The sequence below is a fragment of the Pteronotus mesoamericanus genome, unplaced genomic scaffold (genome assembly GCF_021234165.1).
Source record: "Pteronotus mesoamericanus isolate MK-2021 breed Mesoamerican mustached bat unplaced genomic scaffold, CSHL_Meso_final contig_24, whole genome shotgun sequence".
NCBI classification, from domain to species: Eukaryota; Metazoa; Chordata; class Mammalia; order Chiroptera; family Mormoopidae; genus Pteronotus; species Pteronotus mesoamericanus.
In genome coordinates this window covers 27,422,920-27,444,212 of record NW_026555100.1, presented here as the reverse complement: position 1 = coordinate 27,444,212, position 21,293 = coordinate 27,422,920, and the positions used below count along the sequence as shown (strand labels likewise).

The following is a 21,293-nucleotide window of genomic DNA, read 5'->3' as shown; positions in this document are numbered from 1 at the left end:
GTTTGTTGTTAGTATACAGAAACACAATAGATTATTGTGTACTGATTTTGTATGCTGCAAGTTTACTGAATTCATTTATTCTAACAGTTTTTTGATGGGATCAAAAATTTCGATAGACCTTTAATTTTTATTCTAAAAACAAATCTTGACTCTAAAAACTCAAATTTTATAAAGAGTACGTTCTAAAGAGAATTAGAAGGTTCAATTTATATATATTCTTCATTATAATGGCTATTTATTCAGGATCAATAATAAATTCAGATCATGCCTTGATATGTATGTATGTATGTGTACATACAGAGACAGGTATACAGTTATGAAAACATAAGGAGACTCATTATATATACATTTTAAATTCATATGTTGTTAAAGAAATTTCAGAAAATATAGCCAAGCAGAGAAAAAACTAGGGGAGTGGCAATTTAATATGAAGATATGTCCGAGTCAGCTGTCCAGGATTCAGAACCCAGCTCTAGCACTCATTAGCTATGTTTCTTAACCTTTCAGAGTCTCTGTGGAAAACACTGAAATATGAATCTGAAATATTCTGCCCTCAAACCTTCTCGTAGTTTGCTCCTTCCTGTTATTTTTGGACTCTGCTCAAATGGTAAGTGTCAAGAAAAACCTTCCTGTTTTATTTTTCCCTCATAGCATTTGATACACACAGCATCTGAAATTACACTGTTTACTTGTGTATTATCTGTTTCTCCTATTAGAACATAAATTCTAGGAAGGCACAAACTATGTCTGTCTCATTTATTGTTGTGTTTCCACTGGCTAGAATAAGAACTGGAAAAATGTAGGTGCTAATAAACATTTGTTGAATGATTAAATACCTTCTAGAAGGATCCTTGGTAAGATTAAGACAATGTAAAGCTCACAATCCCATATATGACATTCAATAAATGACAGATATTAGTTTAATCTTTCATTAGCATTTAATTACTGCATGATTAGAAGTACAAACTGCCTAGTTCAAGAGATGCTAGTGTTATAAATGTGTGGTCCAGAGCGCTGTTTCTCAGACTTTAGTGCACCACAGAATCACCTGAAGAGCCTGTCATTACACAGGTTTGTGGCCTTCTCCCCAGAGATTCTGATTCAGAAGGTCTACAGTAAGGCCTACAGATAAGCACTTCTAACAAGTTCCCAGGTGATGCTGCCAGTAGATGCTGCTAGTCTGGTGAATGCATCTTGAATAGCAAGTATATGTAGCACAAGATTTTTAAACATTTGAGTATCAATGTATTGAAAGTTCTCTATAACTTAAATTCTTGTGTATTTATAATACTTTTTGAAAGAAAATAAATGGTAATACTTAAATTTTACCATTTTAAGATTAAGTTATTCCTTCATTCTCCCATATTACCACACAAAATGAGCAAGTCCTTTAATTGTCACATCAAGTATATTTAGTTATCAGTTAACCCTTGTTCTTTGTGTAAGTTAAAAACTAAGTACAACAATGTGTTTTTCCAAAGAATTTATTCTTAGGGGGATTAATGCCATAATCTCTGAAAGGGCAAAAAGAAAGAAATCCTGTCCTATACCACAGAATTCTGAGTCTAAACCTTCCCATTTTTCCTGAGGAAAGAATCATTAGGTTCTTAAAGCAGACTCTAACCACAAGAGAGTGAAGGACCAATGCACTGTATTCTTCACATTTTAACTGCTGGAACAAAGCTCCTTTGTTCTCAGTTTAGGTGAAGAGTCTTCCATCTTAAGTCAACAACCTATACAGCCACCAGCAAATACACTCTAAGTAACCTCAGAAAGTTTCTCAGGACCCTGATGCAAGAGAGAGAGAGCATCCCTTAAGCTAGAACCACCAATCCCCCGTTCCCAACCCAGCATCTCTCCCTCACCTTACCTAAGTCCCACAAGACTCCACTTACATACTTTAGAAGACAGTTTTTCAAAATTCATTAAGTCCTGAACAACACTGTCTATATGCCTTTCAAGCTACCTATCACTGCATTTGAATCTCTGAAAGGAAAAACACACAATAAACTAATGAACTCACTGGCTATTTATTTATTCATTCATTTAAGCTTTTACTGAGCACTCAAGTACCAGGTACTGATAATACACTTAACCCAAATCTGTCTGTGGTAGCAGGTGGGTGGCATATCTGGAGGAGATGATTTTTGGAGAATGGGTAACTGCTAGCCAGGTATATAGGAGAAGAGCATTCCAAGCAGAGCAAGTAGCTAAACCAATTATTTGCAAGTGTGTATTAGATGGTGGGACAAAAGTGAGTCACACCTAAGTAGCTTTAATTTATTCTGAGGATACTAGGGTATCTTTAGGAAATTTTGGGTCAGCTAAAGAGTGATGAAGACAGTAAGATGTTTAAAAAATCACCACTGGTTAGGTGTAGGCTGCAGTGACTTCGGTGAGAAGTAATGAGGGCCTAAACAAACAGTCACAGGGGGAAGGAAGCGAAGTGACAGATTTAAGAGATATTAAAGGGAAAGACCAGTCAGGACTTTGTCCCTGTTTTGGTCGTGAAGGTAAAGAGAGTCAACTGTGCACCACATTTCCTGTTTGGATAACTGAGTGTTAGAATCCCATTCATTCATTTTTACATATGTTGAATTCCAGGCAGCTTTAGGACATCTGAGCAGACATCCAGTGGGATTCTGAAGCTCAGAGGAAAGGACTATACCAGAAATAAAGATTTGGGAGAGACTGGCATAGGTAGTTGTCGTCTCAGAGTAGATGAGTTCACAAAGAAAAACACAGATCCAAATACATATGCAGAAATTTCTTCTTGTCTGATGAGTTTTGCTTGATAGATTAAGTTTCAAATTTATCCTATTTTTTAACCACTCTATCCTAGTGGCTAGCAAAGTGCCTGACATCTATTTATTTATTTTAAAAAATTTAATAATTGTGTGAAAGTTTATTTCCTTAGATTTGTTGATTAAAATTATCTCATAGACTTATAACCCTAGTTGATGTAGATTTAGTTCCTCTAGTATTAAGTGATTATTTAAAACTAAAAACTCATTAGTGTTTTAAATTCTTACCTCACTTAAAACTCTTATCTTTTTACAGAATGTCCTTGGCCTGCTGTAGGGAAGTGGTATTAGTAGGCTTTTGTAAGTGGCCCCCCCACCAGCTCCTTGCCAGGAGCCCAGGATGCCGCCTGCCCTGCCATCTCTGCCTCCCCCTTCCTTCTGACTGGCTTGCCCCTTTCTTCTTCTGTCTAGCTGGATGGCTGGGAATGTCAAGGGCTGCTGCAGCCAGCCGCCCTGCTGCTCCTTTCGGCTCTTCTTTCCACATGTACGGGGAAGCCAGTCAGTGTTAGCTGTAGAATTTCTCAATCGAAGAATGGAAGAGCAACAACCTTTCTGATTTGATGAGAAAGAGCTGAATTGCCTTTGCAGAGTATTTTGAAAAAAGAATAAAGCAAGTTCATCTATCCATATCGAAGTAGGGAGAGCCACTCATGATCCCCGCTTCCCACCCCAATGCACCTCCACTGCAGCCAGGCCCCAAAATTAATGTCCCTGCTGAGAAGGCCTAGGACCTGTGTCTTTGGGAATTTCAGAAAACACTATTTCCTTCTCTTGCATTCCATTCTGCTGCCATATCCTGACACACGCCTGTTATTTTAACATTCTGTTTCATTATTTTCATCACATTTATCAACATCCAATTTTATTTTATACATTTCTTAACTTGCTTACTCTTTCTTCACTTGACCAGAAAGTCCAGAAGGACAGATTCCATATCTGGCTTTGCTCACTAATAATAAAACTCCACTTATATATTTTGAACTTGAACAGTAAGACCAACATCTTTATAATTAATTTTCATAATGAGACCTATTCTTTACTTATAGTATCATAAACTTATAGTCTTTGTACAATCTTAATAAAATATTATTTTTATATGACTAAATCAAGATTGAAAATATTATGAGGTATCACAATGTCACTTAACGCTTCTCATTTTCCTCCTGTCCATTTGGCCATCTTACTTTCTATTTTATATTGCTCCCAAATCATAGTACCACTATATCTGTCCCACATTATACACGAGAAAACCAGGTAACATCAAAGACCCAACCAATGACTGAGAGAGGAACACTGCTTCGTGGTACTATTTATTTTATCAATATAAATAAGGGAGTATATTGCAAGTGGGATAATTTTTGCCTTATTATAAGCCCTAATATAACTACAGACAAAAACAACAACAAAAAACAACATAGAAATCCAAGGACTGGAAAGTGCATAAATATTAGCACTACAGAAGCCTCGGGTCTCCTTAGATACTGGGTTGAGTGCCTGACCCCATCATTTACTCTGTTCTGTGTTCTCTGTTGGTGATAAAAGGCCACATTTGTGATTTACCACTGTCTTTTAATTATACTTCTGCCATTTACATTCTCTCTCAGTGAAGAGGCTTGATGACTTCCAAGGGATTTTTCAGCCCAGGATGATTTGTGCAGTTAAACTGTCACTTACCCCTTTATACCTTAAATTGTTGTTGCAAACATAAATATAACTCTTGCTTATAAACTGATTATTTATACTTCTAGAATCTTTTGTTTTTCCTCCAAAAAAGTAACATTTAAATTGGGATTTCATTATGCCCCAAATACTTTTTCTTTGAGAACAGATAAAATCTATATTAAATAGGTAAGGAAAAAAAAAAAAGAATTTGTGTTTTCTTCTTGTCTTCCAAACAGAGTTGGCAACTATTGCTGGAAACATCCAAATATTTTTTTTTTAAAAAGAAGAAGCACAAATGTTAGAAGAAGCATAGCAAAACAGAGTATGGACCATGTTCAGGTACCATGGTTGGTCTAGTGGAAAACATGGAAGTGTAAGATAAAGTCCCCACTCTAGCGTAGCCACATCCTATTGGCCCTTCCTCCAAAATATATCCTCAGTCCAATCACTCTTCCCTACTGCCATCTCACATCTCATCGCCCAAGGTGAAGGTCCTGTAATTTTTCAGTTGACTTGCAACAATAGCCTTTTAATGGCTCTTCCTTGGACCTGCCAAGGGCATTCCTGCCTGAAGCCCTTGTATTTGATTTTTCCTCTGCCTACAATGCTCTTCCCATATATTCACAGAGCTCAATCCCTTAAGGTTTCTGTTCATATGTCCTCATATCAAAGAGGTCAACCCTGACACTCTATATAAAATAACCCCATCTCTACTATCTACAAGCTGCTTTCGTTCCTCTGCATAGCATTTATCATTAATGTCACACATCCTTATTATTAGTTTCCCCTAAAACTTCTTGAGAGCAGATTTTTTTTTTAAACTACCTTGTTCATTGCTGTATCCACCGTGTCTAGAATGGTGCATGGCACACAGTAGGTATTCAATAAATATCTATTGGATGATATTTAACTGGTAATTGTTCAAGTTAAATAATGATACATGGCAACAGTGACTTAGTATTTCAAAACAGTTCACAGTTCATTGCAAAATGAACAGCACAGGCCAGTAATACCCAAAGGAATATACACGAGCATAACCTGGAGAGGTTTTCCAAACTACACCTCCCCAGACCTCACCACAACCACCACCAAACCTCTCTGGGTGGACTTCTGAGCGTGTGTATGTTTAAACAGCTTCCTGGGTGATTCTATTTTTTTAATTGTGGTGAAATACATACAATATAAATTTGCAATTTTAACCATTTCCAGATGATTGTATTCTGCACCCCTGTTTAAAACTACTTTTATAATATCATGCCAGTTCAGCAGAGGGAGTATAGCTGAAAGCAGCATTAAAAAAAGAGAGAGACCATTTTATCTTAGAACATGGATTTCGGAATTGAATACAGGTCCACTACTCATTAGATGTGATACCAGGCAAATTACTTAACTCTAGGTTTCCATGGCCACAGAATGAAGAAAACTTTATACCCTCTTTTCCTTCTCACATCCACTCCAAATTGATTCACAGTTACTGTAAAGCTAAAGTGAAATCTAGTACATATATAAAATATCTACTTTTGTGCACATGATAGGCATTAAACTAGAATTACTGGAATTACTTTCATTGAAATAGAAAAATAAATTCATGTTGGCACTACCACAAAAGAATGTAAAATCCTGGCATATGTGACTATAAAATTTTCTCTTTCTCTACTGATAGGGCAGGTGAGAAAGAAACTTGTTAGGAATTCCATAGATATGATAACCTTAGAACAAAGACTCTTAAACTTGACTGTCCTTCACAGTCACCTGGAGAGCTTTTTTTTTTAAATCTTTATTGTTTTCCCCCCATTACTATTGAGTCCCGCACACCCGCTCCCCGCCAGCGATCATCCCACCGCTGTCCATGTCCCTGAGTCCTTTTTCCTTTTTGCTCCACCCCTCCACCCATGCCCCACCCCCACTAGCTGTCATCTTGTTCTCTACCTGGAGAATCTGTTAAATACATATCGATGGGCTCATTCCCAGAGTTTCTGATTCAATAATACTTGGGTGGGAGCTAATAACTTTCATTTCTAACAAGTTCCCAGGTGATGCTGAAGTTGCTGGTTATTAATTGAAGGGTACAAAGGTTTTGTTATACAAGATGATGTCTACTGTACAGCATGGTGCCTGTGAGTAACAATACTGTGCTGTACACCTAAAATTTGCTAAGAGGGTTTATTTAATGTTAAGTGTTCTTATCACAACAATAATAATAAATAACAGGCTGAGAAAGAACTTTGGGAAGTGATGAATACGTTATGACATAGATGTGGTGATGGTTTCACTGGTATATACTTACCTCTAAATTCATCAAGTTGTATACATTAAATATTTACAACTGTTTGTCAACCATACCTCAATAAAGTAGTTTAAAAAGTGAATTAAAGTATGCATATTTTAACAAAACCTTTCAGCAGATTCCTTCAGTATAATTTTTAAAAAATACAAACCTAAAATAGTTTACTTTTAAAAAACTATAACCCATGATATGCTTATGATTTTTAGAACATTTATAAATCAGATAAAAGTCAACTATGATAATCTGATTAACAAAAGAGTAATTTCATGTCACTGGTATCCCAATGACAAATAAAGATAATCCTGAAAATATATTTAAAGTTAATTTGTAGAATACTCATTGTTTTAAAAGTTAAGAACTAGATAAAAACAAAATGTGGTAATTTTAAAAGAGCAAGTGTAACCCATGACTTCTGATGGGTATATAACATAAAAGATTACTTACAGGTATGAAGGCATTCCGTCACTGTAGTTGGCTTGATCAGATATCCTTTACAGATATAGCAGGTGATGTAAGGATTGAAATCTTTCACCAAGTGTTTCCTTTGGGTAGCCATTCGTAGTTAACTAGGACTGGCTTCAGTAGTTCAGGTAAAGAAGAGTATTAAGTGGATGAAAGTCTGATCCCAAGAGCTGGTATGGAGTTCCCAACTGGATATCCTGAGGCATGAGAACTAACATCCAGATCTGTCATGAAATTGTTGGTCATTACTCCTTTTGGCAGTTCCACTTTCCCATACCTGTTTCCACAATAATTTAAAAGATGAGGAAAAAACGGGTGTTAAATTCCTTATACTGTATTAATCTCATTATATTAGCAGCAAGTGTTACATGTTCCAAACTGGGTAAACAGGTGAAGAGAACATTTCCCTCATTTTAATCTTAATTTGTAAACCTGCTACAATTTAATTCAGAATAATGGCAAACTCACCCAGTCCTGAAGCCTCAACTATCACCTCTATGTCACCAATGACATCCAAGGCCACTAACTCCCGTTTTGACAATTTTCCCTGTGCAGCAAAGATTTTAACTATCTGCTTGACTGCTCTATTAGGAGTTCCTGGCAATACAAGTTAAAGGATTCAAAACCGAAGTTATTATTGTCCCTGTCAAAATTTCCATTTTGTACCCATGCTCAGTGTGCAGTCAAATCAAGCTGATGTCCTTTTCCTTTCCATCCACAGCCACCTCATGCACCTACCTTCAGTCCATCTTATATTCTGCTTCGAGGTTAGCAAGAATGACAAAGAATGTCAGCGTCTCCTCTTTACAAATAGAAAAACGTTTACATTTCTTAGCTTGTTATGTAAGACCCTCCATAGACTGACCTTATCATACCCTTCAACACCCAGGCGGACTGAGAGGATCACTCTCCCCCACAGTCCACTCCCCAGGGCTCTCAGCCCTCTAATTGAGGGTCCTCCCTCTCCTCTGATCAGTGACTTTCAACCAATGTGCCATAAGAATTTTTAAAACATGCAATACCTGACTAGTCAGGGGCAGTGACCTCTCTTCCCTTAGACTGTCAAATAAAAAAATGACAACAGCCAACACAACAGCAGCCATCCACTGTGAATGAATCAAAATTATACCTATTTGTCAGATCAGCAAAAAATATATTTTTTGGTGTGCCACAGAATTTTAGTAATTAGTTTATGTGTGCCATGAGATGAAAAAGGTTGAAAATTGCTGCTCTAGAGCCTACCTGTCCTCCAAAACCCTTCTCCAGTGCTAACCTCAGTGTAACCTCTCCGTACTTTTTAACCCTTACTTCTCTTTTACATATTTTGTTTTATAGTTACATTCACTCTTCATCTCCTCTCTTAGACTGCAAAAATCTCTGACAGAAACTGGTCAAATTTAGTAAGTGTATATATAACCTGGGCAATGTTATTTATCCTAAGTCTCAGGATTTTTTTTTTGTTTGTTTTTAACCTTAAAATGAAAATAAGAGTGTCAACCTTCAGGAGTGGTGAGGATGAAAGGAGACAATATACATAAAACTAGCCCAGTAAAACTGAAAGTCACTAACCTTTTTCCAAACACGTTCAGCAAAACTGACCTGTACATAAGGTTACTTTAAAAAAAAAAAAAGTTTTAAAGGTCTCTTATAATAAATCTAACCTCTCAGAAAACACGACGTGAAAAAGGTGTTGATTTCCTAAGTTTAATTCTATAAACAGGAACTTTTTTTCCTATCTTAGCCGTTCAGTCACAGATAAGTATACATAAAGCAACCGGAAAAGTAAAAGGCATCATTCCATCCACACATCGCCACTGAGAATGTGCAAGGGATAGGTTCTGCGTGTAATTCTCCCATCCGCTCGGAATATTGCGTGGAGGATGTAGCAGAAAGGGAGCATAATTAACAGACGGGGGCTCTGGGTCCCCGTCCTTAGCGTTGCATGACCTTCAGCTAGGCATTTAATATCCGCGCCTGGGTCTGCGCTTTCCCCTCCAGACACTGGGATTGAGGGCCCTGCCTTTCCCACAGGTAGGTTTGCCAAGAAGCTCCAAGTAAGAGAAAGTCCTCTGAAAGAGGAAACGCACGGTCCGGACCTGGGGCAGTATTAAGATCCTAAGCCACGGAGCACTGTCACCAAAACAGAAAGCAAATAAGTCAGTGCACTGACAGCGCAGGGACGACAGGGAAGTTTTCTGCGTCGTCCAGCGGAGGGACCCGGCAGTACGGCCCTGGGCGGTCCAGGCACAAGTCTGCCCCGCCCGCCCCGCAGGTGCCCGGGGGCCCGCGGACGCCGCTGCTCCGCCGGGCCCGGCAAGCTTGGGAGGACGCACCGCCTCTCCCCGGGCCGGGCGCTCGCAGCCCGCCGCCCTCTCCGTCCCCGAGGGGAGGCCGCGCCTCCGAAGCCCCCACACCCCCAGTCGGCCACCCCCGCCCCAGAACTCTCCTGGTTCCAAACAGCGCGGGCCGCGGCAGGTGCCTGGAGGTGCCGCTGCCGTTCCCCCTCCGAGCCCCAACTTGAACTGGGAGTGCGGGGGCGGCGAGGTCCCGGCCCCTCGGCCACTCTCAAGCCCGCCCGGTACCTACCCCGCGGCGGCTTGCCCTCCAGCGCGCCGGCCTCACAGGGAAGGAAAGTGAAAGAGAAACAGCGCCTGCCGCGGCCTGGCCGGTGCCGGCGCCCCGTCCGCCCTCCCCCTGCAGGCGGGAGCGCGCCGGCTCCGCGGGGCCACTCGGCTCGGGCACGATAGGGCGCGACGGGCCTCGGGGCGCAGGGCCGGTGCCGCCTCCAAGGGCAACTCCACCCCCTTTCAACCGCCGGCGCCACTGGCTGGCCACGCCCCGGGCACGCCCCCGGCGCCACGCCCGCAGGCCACGCCCGCCGGTCCGCGCTCCACGCAGGTGCGGGGCGCCTCGCCCGCCCTGCTGCGGCAGCTTCTGTGCGACACGTAGCTTTGGCCAAATTTTTTATCGGTTCTTATTCTCTCTCTCCACCACCAACTCCTCCCAGTTGTTTTCATTATAACAATGTCTGGTATAGTTCTCCTGGTGGATTTAAAATTAGCCGTCAGTGTTGAAAATGGGTCACCCTGCGAAATAGTGTACTGAGCTGCATCTTCCCCAAGCCAGTCCCACCGGGTTGAGAGGGGAACGAAGACATCCTTTGACTTGCATCTTATTTAAAAATCATTAACTTGTTACTATGGGGTGGGTACAGATTGCATGATCGTTGATAACTGTAAACAAGCAGGAGCACTTTGGGGTAAATAGTTATGACTGCAAGGGTCAAAACAAAAAGTGTTACCTTTTATTGTTTTGTTCGGGATCTACAAAAGACCATTCATTGCAAAAAGTGTATTCAAAAGCATGCATTAAAAGATTCATCAAAGTCATTCAATACTATTCTGTATTCTACAACTTAGAAATGTCCATTATAACCACTATTTTGCTAAACATAACTTAGACCTGGTTCTTGGCTTCTTAGAGGACCGCAATCCAGTAAATCCCAGGGTAGCAGGGGAAACAGGGTGGTCGCCATCCGTAAAAAAAGTAACGAAAGTTAAAACTGACATCCCAAAGGGAATCAGCAACTTTCATTCTTGTGTAGTAGTATAAAGAGGTAAAGGTGTTGCAATTGCATCATCTTTGCTTCTGCAGAAGTGAGAGCAGTGATGTTTAGGGAGTTGACAGCAGTGTGTGTGTGTGTGTGTGGAGGGGGACGACTAATGCAAATTATTTGCTTTATTTCTTATTGACAGGAGTCACCTTCCTTATTACCACAGTGATAGACTGTGAAGATGGCTCTAGTGACAAACCAATGAACTCAATAACTGCTAATCCACCAGTTGAACAGGTTCAAAGATCCATTTCAAATTTAAAATACACCAAAAAACAGTCTAGGAGAGCTTCATAAAATATCCAATTCATAATGAAACTATGTAGAGTGGGCATAACATTTTTTAAAAATACCATTTTTAATATCACAGCTGGAGCAATACATTTTCTGAAACAGCTATTAATATCAATAACCACATTTTTAAGGCAAACGTGGTCTTTTTAAGCCAACATGCCCCTTTCCAAGTTGGGTCAACTTCAGTAAGTCACAGCAATCACAATGAAAATGGAAAACAAGTCAGGTCAAGTGACTTTCTGGCTGAAAGATTATTCTTCAGATCTTTCATCTGGGATACTAAATAGATCAATATGTGAAAAGTCACCCTATTACTAGTGTATTTAAAATATGTAATAGAAGATATTACTGTACATATTGTTACAACACACTATATAACTTGGTATTTTCCTAATTTGCACATTAACCTACTTTAAATATATTTTTAAAGGATAACACTTAATGAAGTCCAGGTGGCTTAAATGTGATTGCTGATCATTGTTGATCAACATTGTAAGTGGGGTTAATTAGCACTGAGGAAATGAGGTTGAGGATGGATATGAGGAGGACCTGCATTGCCAATGGAACGAGGGGGCCACAAAGATGCTATAGAGCAGTACCTGGAGACAGATGTGGAGGTGGGTCGCCATAATCAAAAGTGAAAAGGGTGTACTTGGGAGAGAACAGCAACCTATGCAAGGAAATCTGTACCTGGTGTCCCTAGGGGCAGGATGATTTGTAAAAAATGCTCAGTGGTTTCTCCCTTTCCCTCTTGAGCAACCACCTTGCCTTTTCCATTCCAAGAAAAAAAAATGCATAAACACGAAAAAATAAAAATAAAACAAAAACCTCACCTATCTGGTTTAAAAAAATAACAACAAAAGAAAACTCATGAGAGAATGTTACGAAGGGGCAAGTTTCCTGACCTATGTGCAGGTTCTAAGCATTTAAACCCGACTTTCAGCTGCTGTGTTGCCTGTCCTCCCCTGGGACAGCTTTACAGTAATTCACTCTTTAGTCCCTCGCCTCTGATGGGGCTGGAACAAACCACAGAAGCTTCAATATGAGGGGATGGCTCTGATAACAAATCTCAAATAGCAGTGGGACCCTCAAGTGAACAAAGGCCTGGAAGCAACTGGATATGCAGGACTAGGAAAAAGAAAAAGCAGATAAAAAGAATCATAGGTGGGAGTACGCTTATCACTAATCTACTTCAGCTTTCTCATTTTACAGATATGGCTGCCAAGATCCTGAGAAGTGGCAAATTCATAATCACAGAGCTGATTTTGGTAAAGCCAAGACCCAAACTAACGTGCTACTTCCATATTATTTACACCTCTCAAGATAACTTCTCAACTCTAAGAATTTAAGGGAGGTCCGGTAAGGAACAAATTAACTTAAAGAAAATAAAGGAACAAGGGGAGAGAAGAATGGATGAGGGAAGGAAGGAACTGCTTAGGTGGTATTTAGGAGGGAACTGGACACTGGTGATTTACTATCAAAGAAGCATAATCTGAAAGCAATAACGTGTTTCGTTTGATCATTGATCCAGATTCGTCCAGGGAACCATTAATGGCTCTTGATACCCCTTTGAACTACTTGGAACTATCTGTATACCTAACAAATGTTTTCATTACTTTATATTTTATGTCTAGATTTTTATTTCCATTAAGGCTGGACAATGGATGTGTAATTCTGTACTGAACAGTTCACAATCCTTCCTCATCTAATAAATATATCATCAATGAACTGTTTAATGGCATAAGGTTTTAACAATAGGGTTATATCTTTACATTTCCCTGAAATAATAAATAATATGACTTTTTAATTATGGTAAATTATTTTAATGTCTTAAATATGCTATTTAATCTTTTAACATGGAGTATCTCTAACATAAAACTACCCTCTGTATTCTAAATATCTCCCTACAAAGATTTCAGAATATATTAAAATTTAAAGTGTCCTACTGTGTCCAAATGTATTTACTTTATGGCCATGGATATATGATGACCTAAAACAAATGATGGGGGAATGGGGGGAACAGAGAACTAAAGGACTTCCAATCGCCCTTGACCAAGATTCTCTTTCTCCTAATGCAGCTCTCTCCTGCGATCAGTAATTCTCGAGGAGTCTCTCTGCTAAATGTCTCTTGAATACTTCCATTTAACCTACCCTGGTTTAGATCACTTTCTCTCTATCATCTCTACCTTCCATTACTTCGATGAACTCTTAAGCAGTCTCCCTACAGCTCTTCTCTGCCAAAACATTCTCCACGGCACAGCCAGAGACTCTTTCTAACTACAAATTTGTATAAATTTGATCACGTTCTTCCTTGACTTTAAAAACAAAAAACAACAACAACAAAACACCTTGTGATAAAGCCGAACACTTAATAAGCCCGTCCTGGATCCCAGTCACTTCTACAGTATTTCCCTTGGACCCGATGCTGCAGCCAAAATGAACCTTTTCACCCTCTAGCTAGAGAGGTGGGTCTTTTTTCAAATGTGCACCCTGTCCCAATCCCCTCACCTCTCCCAACCCATGTTAAATCTGGTCAAGTCTTATTTATCCTCTTCGTATCAGAAGATCTCAAGGGCCACCTTCACAGACTCCTCAAAGCTGCTGAAGAGTTTCCTGGATATACGAACGCCACATTCATACATAATAACTCATACTGGTTCTCTCAAGTCCCACATCACACTGTCTGGATTATCTGATTTACTGGTCTGAACCTTCTACTCGTGTGTAAGTGCAGTGGATACATTTGCCTAACTGTGCATCCCTAGCAGAGTGGATGGCAAACAGTAAACATTCATATAAATACTGACTGAAAAGCTGAATGATTGCACACACTCGAAAACATATTCTGTGTATTCTTTCTTTGGTTTCTCCTTGGAGGGATCTTTACAAAAAATGTGCTAAGGCATAATCCCTGCCCGCTAGGGCTACTAATTAAAATCACACCAGGGAGTGGAGACTTATCTACAAGAAACAATTATGGAGCAATTCACCAAATTTATTAATAAATTGTTAAGTGGAACATGATCAAATGATCACAATGCCCATTGAAAGATGGAATACCATGGGTGGGTAAGAAGTTAGTTCTGCATGCGTAAGACTGCCAGTTACAAAACAGCAAGGTAGAACACCAAGAGCTGAGGTATTAGATGAGAAAGGGAGAAAGAAGAGAGAAATGAAGTCAATGTACTAAAAGTGGGTACAGATAAATAGCATACATATAGGGGCAAGATTAGTCTGTGAAAGACTGTGTAGCTAGCTAAATATTTCAAAGTGCTTTAAATACATTATGCTAAAGAGACAGTTTGACAATTTTTTTTCTCCTTTGAGAGACAGAAAAACTAGCTGTATTTTTTTTACTGTGATGTCAACAGTTGGCTGAAGCAAGTTCCATTTATACTGAAAGAACAGAGACTGTAAGTAAAATAGGTACAGACTACAGGAAAAAACAGGATTTACTCCAATCATCAGGGCTATGATATTTTAAAACATTATAGAACCACAACTGTTATTTTTGGAGGTCAGATTAAATCTCTGAGGATCACAAATGAACAAATAACTTCAATACAGAAACTACGAATATTCCATCAAATCTGAATGTAGATAATTCTAAGTTAGGAGGGACTGTAGAAAAGTTAGGAAAAAACTTCCTGCCATTAAAAAAGATATGAAATTCAATTGAGGCAAATGCACTACAGAAACTTAGTAACATCAATATTCAAAGGAGACTAGGCACAAGAATTGAAATGGTCCTGACTTTACAGGTAGCTACGGTTTAGAAGTAAGAACACAGTCCAGAGAACCTGGTTTTTCAGCAGGGCAAGTCACTTAACTTCCTTTGGCTTCATTTTCTGCCTATGAAACCTGAGCTTAATATTATCATCTTAAACACTGGTCTACAGGGAAGATTTTTCTTTATATACTTGTATGCTGTTAAAATGAGCATATAGAAGATTAAATGAGATGATAAGCAAAAAGTGTTTTTTAAATTGTAAATTGTAAGAAATATAAGGTATAAGTGGTAATTTTGTGGAGCGCCAGCAGTTGAATAGTACCTAATAATTCTCTATCACCCAGCAGAGGTCTTGGTACTAAGATATATCCACAGATTGTTGGTAGAACAGATGAGACACTCGGGCATGTGATGGATCCAGGACACAGCATAAAACAAGGCACGCAGTGATCAGGAAGCTCTCCTCCTTCTGCACCAACATTCATCCACTCATTTTACAAAATCAAGTTGGGGAGACCTAAATATTTCACTAAGCAATTCCAAATCATACAAAGAAAACTAGTTCCCCCAAAATATTTAATAATTTGAGTTAGTTCAACATTGTAGAAGTGGTGTGCTAAATCTTTATTCATTCCCCTCAAATGAAGTGGTAGCAGAAATGTTTTCCATCAAAATGCAAATTCTCCAGGCAGCACCGTAGTTAAGTTCTTAGGATCCCAGCCTGCCAGAATTAGACGACTTCTTAGTCCATAGGATAGGACAAAGGCCAGGGACGGACCGGAGGCTTTAGTTATGAGTTAACTCTTTGGCAGGGTATTAGCTGTAACATTTTGCTGGCTGGGAGGCTGGGAAGCTGGAAGGAGGAAAGGAAGAGTATCTGAGAAAGGATGGCAAACCACCCAAGATGATCTTTGCTCTTGTGCTTCATAATTTTGTCTTGAATCAAAAACAAAACCAAAAACAAACGAACAAAAAACTCTTGAAAACAAATGGCAAATTAATGTGTTCATACTGTCATCAACTATTCAAAGCCTTAACGACAAAGATACTGGTTATTTTTTACATAGGTTTGCAGAAAAGCTAAGAGAAAACTGGTGTAAATTAAAACTGGTGTAAATTATATTAACTATAATATAAGATAGACATACTTATTTCTTGACCTTCAGGGTGATAAATCCTACAATAGTCTCAGAAGCTGTGATAACTTGTCCTTGATAATTCAAAAAGAAAGAAACAATATTTGTTTTCAGTGGTTTCTTCAATTCTGTCTGTTGAAAGAAGTGACTGGAAAATCTCCTGCCATTTATCAAACCTTCCTAATGAGAAGCTGAAAGAGAGCACTAGCATCTTAGGTTAGAGATGAATGAGAATACGAGGTGGATTCATAGAAAAGTGTACAGAACATAAGTTCCATGAGGGCAAGGTATTTTTCATTACTGCTTTATCCCTTGAATTAAGTCTAAAACATAACATGCTCTCATTAAATATGTGTTGAACAAATGAACATGCAAATAAATGAAATCTGACTTTGCAGTCAAGACTGCTTAGGTTCACATTCTGGCACAATCTCTTATTGGCTATGTGTAATAGGGCAAAGAACTTTTTTGGGTCTCAGTTTTCATCACTTAAATGGATGTGATAAAAGTACAAATCTCAGAGGAGTTTTTAAGAGGATTATATGAGACAATACAAGTAATACACTTAGTACATACATAGTAAGCAAACAAACGCTTGCAGAATTTTAAGACTGTCGTGTCTATATGATATTCCTGCTATTGGGACAAAACAACAATAAAAAAAGAATATAATTTAAGGCCTGGTGACAAACAAATACTTGAAACAAATGCCTTGGTACAATGTATTTGCTTTTAGGAAGTACATGGAGGCAGCAGTTGGTCACCCAACTTTCCTGTCAAGTGCCCTTCTTTCCCCTACAAGAATTTTAAAATAAGGCTTCTAAGTGGTAAATGAGTCAAGTATGAAAACCATGGCTTAACTTATTCATCACAAGATGAAATAAAAAAATACCATATATACAGAAGGCTAAAGAGTTTTATGAACACTTAAAACTCCAACTGAGTGACCTGGGTATAGTTTTAGCAAGGCAGGACTGAAATGTGACATATTTAGTAATCTAACATGTAATCAATTATATTTTACCTTACTTGAAATAACTTTGTATAAGTAGGGGAAAATGATGAGCAAGAATCACACAAAAGGGATGTGCAAAGAACAAGGTGTGGACCGTGTGTAGGCAACACTGTCTTACATAGGGAGACACTGAACTTGGCAAACTCTGACCTAGTCACCAGAGAAGTATGCTTGATCCTACCCAGAAATGGGTCATGTGACCTCAATTATCATCCTTCATCTTTGGCTCTGGTCCACACATCCACCAAGTCACCCTGTGAGTGTTATTTTGTGTTCTCTTGTACCAAAATACTATAAGCAAATACATGAACTAAAAGTTAATATTTTGTGACTATTTTGTCACGTAAATTTTGAGCTCTTACTCTTTAATTTCAATTGACTAATATCATTGTATTGTGTTGTATTCTTCAGGAAAAGATGTGTCGTTTTAGAGCTGAGGACCTTAAGAAAATTTGATCAGCTTACCCTGGACCAAATCAAGTGGCGAATCAGTCAGGGACAAGGTAAGAATCTTCCTGTTTCTGTAAAGCATACTTCCTTCAGTAAAAAAATTATGGATAAGCCAGTCACAAAAGGACAACTATTATAATGACTCCACTTATATGAGGTACCTAGACCAGTCAAGTTCATAGAGACAGAAAGCAGAATGGTGGTTTCGGGGGCGGAGAAGGGGAACAGAGTCCCTGTGTAATGGACACAGAGATTCAGCTGGGGAAGATGAAGAGTCCTGGCATGGATGGTGTTGATGGCTGTACAACAATACAAACATATTTACTGCCACTGAACTGTACACATAAAATGGTTAAATGATAAATTTTTTCGTTATGTATGTCTTATAATAAAAATGTTATTGGGAAAAATCTTTTAAAAAAAAGTAAAAGAAAATCACCAACAAACAGTAAGACCCTTGGCAAGCTGTTTCATGACCCTTGACCTGCCCATCTACAGAACTGCTTAGACTTGGAATACATAATTTCTAGCAGGACTTGAAGTTCTTCAATTGTTTGGTTGTAAAGTTTTGAAGCATTACGTAAAGTAGGGGTCAGCAAATTGTATCTGTAACATGGTAGGTGGTAAACATTTTAGGCTTTGTACACACACCACAGTTCCAATTATTGAACTCTTCCCACATAGGACAAAGACTGCCAAAAACATTATGTCAAGGAATGTGTGTAGCTATGTTCCAATGAAACTTTATTCAAGAAACAGGCAGTGAACCAGATTTGGCCCTTGGGCGATATTTTGCTGAGTCCCGACCTGGAGAAGATCTCTGTGAACACGTATAGATGATTGGAATTAAAAACTTCCTATATTCCCAGGGTTGATCACATCTACAATTCCAATAACTCTTCATGACTGTTTCAAACCAGAATGCTTGTAGTGCAACAACTTAACCTTATGATTTCTATGTTTCAGGCAATGAATAGAATATAGAATACAGTGGTTTAACTAACCAAAAGGTGACGGTATCATCACTATTCTCACCATCACCATCCTCAAATGGCCCAGAGAGTTAGAAATTGTCTTTTATTCTTTGTAAAGGTTTGCCACAATCTCCTCTTTCTCCTTTGTCACAATGGAGAAAGTCTACCAACAAAGAGAAAAGGACTATTAAACCAAACAGTCCCTATTTGTCATGGAGCAGGCTTTACCTCTCACCTCTGACTTCAAGACCCCAAACAGTCCTGGTGGCATTTCAAGAGAAAGTATTTTTCCGTTTTACCTGGGGTTCTAGACTGCTGATCTAGAAACACACACAGGGCTTTGAGCGGTACACTATCTGCTCACATGTTTAGACGCAGTGCCGCAAGCTGGCCTGACCTGGCCAGGTCATGCTGGAGTGTGAGTGCGTGTGTCCACTCCAGCCTCCCTGTGGCCACCTCGGCGCCTGCATCCTGGTCTGAGAAGAGGCCCTTAAGGACAGGGTAGTGAGAACTCGTCACCTCATCTCCTCGTAAGGATAGCAGCTGCAACTAGAGAGGGCACATTGGAAATAAGGATGCTGCAGCTCTGGGGATGAGATTCGGCCTGCCAGGTTAAGGAGACATACAGGATGCTTCTAATTCTCTGACGGTGAAAGGAATTTATGCAGCTGACAGGTACTGGCAATGTTCTCCCCTGCTAGCTTTTTGGATGACTGTTAAATGCAAACCCAGAAGAATCTGTGAACAGAGTAAAAGAGTTTCAAAGTACTTTTCACACAAGTCATCAAGACCAAGGTCCATTCACTACCTGTGTTGCTGAATTACAAAAGAGGAGACTTTGATATTCAATCACCTGAATACCAACATTTTAATTTACTATATCAAAAAACTGCAGAAAAACCCAGGATAGAGATGTAATTACATGTATTTGCCTATGCTTTTAAAAGGTAAGTTTTGTCAAGAATTGTCATTCTTGATTTAAACAACTTACAATGATAATTCACTTCTTAACAATTTCAGAAGGATGATGCTTACCACATATACTAACAAGGAAGTTAATTGGAAGTTGATAATTATAAATTAGTAGATAGCCATTTCCTTTACAGTTATTCCCTGAACAATTTATTCTTTAATCCTTTTTACAAATGAAGTCCAAAGTTTTAAGTGGACTACTCATTTCTACCAGAAAAGGAAAGGATGTTTGTAATTAGAAACTGAAATTCTAAGTATAGGCATGAATACTTGTATGAATGCTTTATGTCATACAAGTTAAGATAATTCACTTCAGAAGTATCAAATAAAAAACCAGTCATTAATAAAACTAAAGAAGTAGAAGTTAGCTTTTAAAAGTTGACATTTATAATACCCATACTCAACACCAATGTGAACCTTTCACACTTCTGTACTTTACTAACTTCATTGCTTTAATATGCCACATGAAACATACATACTTCACATACGCATTTATCATGTGTTAAATATTGCACGACTTTATTCTAACTGCATATTATGGGTTGAATTGTGTCCCTCCAAAAGACATGTTGTTGAAGTCCTAACCTCTGGTAACTGTGAAAATAAGGTCTTTGATGGTTTAGTCGAGTTACAGTGAGGTCACACTGGCGTAGCTGGGCTCTTCATCTAAGAGGACTAGTGTCCTCATGAGAACGAGACAGAGAGAGACATGCCATGTGAAGACACAGACGCATGGAGAGAAGGTAGCCATGTGGCAGCACAGGCAGAAACTGGAGCAGCAGCGCCAGGGCTGTGCGCTGGGGGCGGGCGGGGAAGGGGCGTGGGATTTATACGGCGCTTAATTCTGTGTGTCCTTTTGAATCATTTCAAAGGAATCAGATATAGATGAATACTTACACTGTCTGGTATAGAACTAATTTGTGCTATACATAGCCAAATAGAGCGATTACTTGATACATATATATACAGGCATACATATATGTACATGTCCACACATATGACAGTATATTTTAAAGACTGCATGGACACCGACTAGCATGATGTGTTTTTTTAAAAGTAAGTCACGCTTACTTTTAACTGATTATCTCTTTTCTGTTTTATAAGACAGATATCATCAAGACTTAATTAACAACTGTTGATGTTGGTACATGCATGGCATTGAATTTGGAGTGCTACACAGAACTATTAGCATTTATAAGCCTTGACCCTTGAAACCATTGAAATGGCACATAAGAACACTCCATACTATATATGGAAACATCTATAATATTCAGAATCAAAATACAGGCAAGTAGCACTTAGGAAGTAAAGCTTACTATGATAAAGAAAAATGTGGGTGTTTTGTAATGTTATGCTTTGAAGATGCTGTGCTATATCCTTTGTAATGCTTGTGCTATAAAAATTTTCATACAATTGCCACCATAAAGATAGAACTGAAGTGCAACTCACTCATATTTTTACAAAGATAAAAGCTTAGTAAAAATTCAAACTTCCTACTGGACAAGTTAAACTTCCTTTCAGCTAAAAATCTCACAGTTAAAAGAAAGAGAAACTTCAAGGAAAGGTATGAAAAGAATTCCTGTTTTTATATGGAGAGCTGCCTTCCATTTTCTTACCCGCACAGAGTGTAAACACAACAGAATTAGCATGCGTGTGTTATGTAAGTCAGGCACAACAATTCTTACAGGGATATTCACAGTTATTTGCCATTTTGATTTATTCAGATTCAATTCTCCATCTTATCCCTGTCAGCACAGCAGCCTCTGGGTACACAATATAAAATATTAACCAAGAAACAAAAAGGAAAGCAAGCAAACTTTCAGTTGCTTCTGGCCTAATAATTCACTTCCTCTAACAGACCAGCCTAAGAGTTCTTGGGGGCTATTGAGGGGCA

At 38.9% G+C, this 21,293-nt stretch overlaps 1 protein-coding gene across 9 annotated transcripts in view; it reads right to left on the bottom strand.

The window, feature by feature from the left end:
- Positions 1–21,293, bottom strand: part of PCGF5 (polycomb group ring finger 5) — a 109,178-nt gene that overhangs the window by 50,173 nt on the left and 37,712 nt on the right. For 6 of the 9 annotated variants that reach the window (XM_054572835.1, XM_054572836.1, XM_054572839.1 and 3 more), the window contains one exon: positions 7,198–7,492. In XM_054572835.1, coding sequence (XP_054428810.1) covers positions 7,198–7,309 — 112 coding nt within the window. In that variant the 5' untranslated portion in view covers positions 7,310–7,492. Of the gene's footprint in view, positions 1–7,197; positions 7,493–9,801; positions 10,013–15,174; positions 15,191–21,293 lie in introns of those variants that run through there. The other 3 variants (XM_054572833.1, XM_054572842.1, XM_054572841.1) reach the window with 2 other exon arrangements.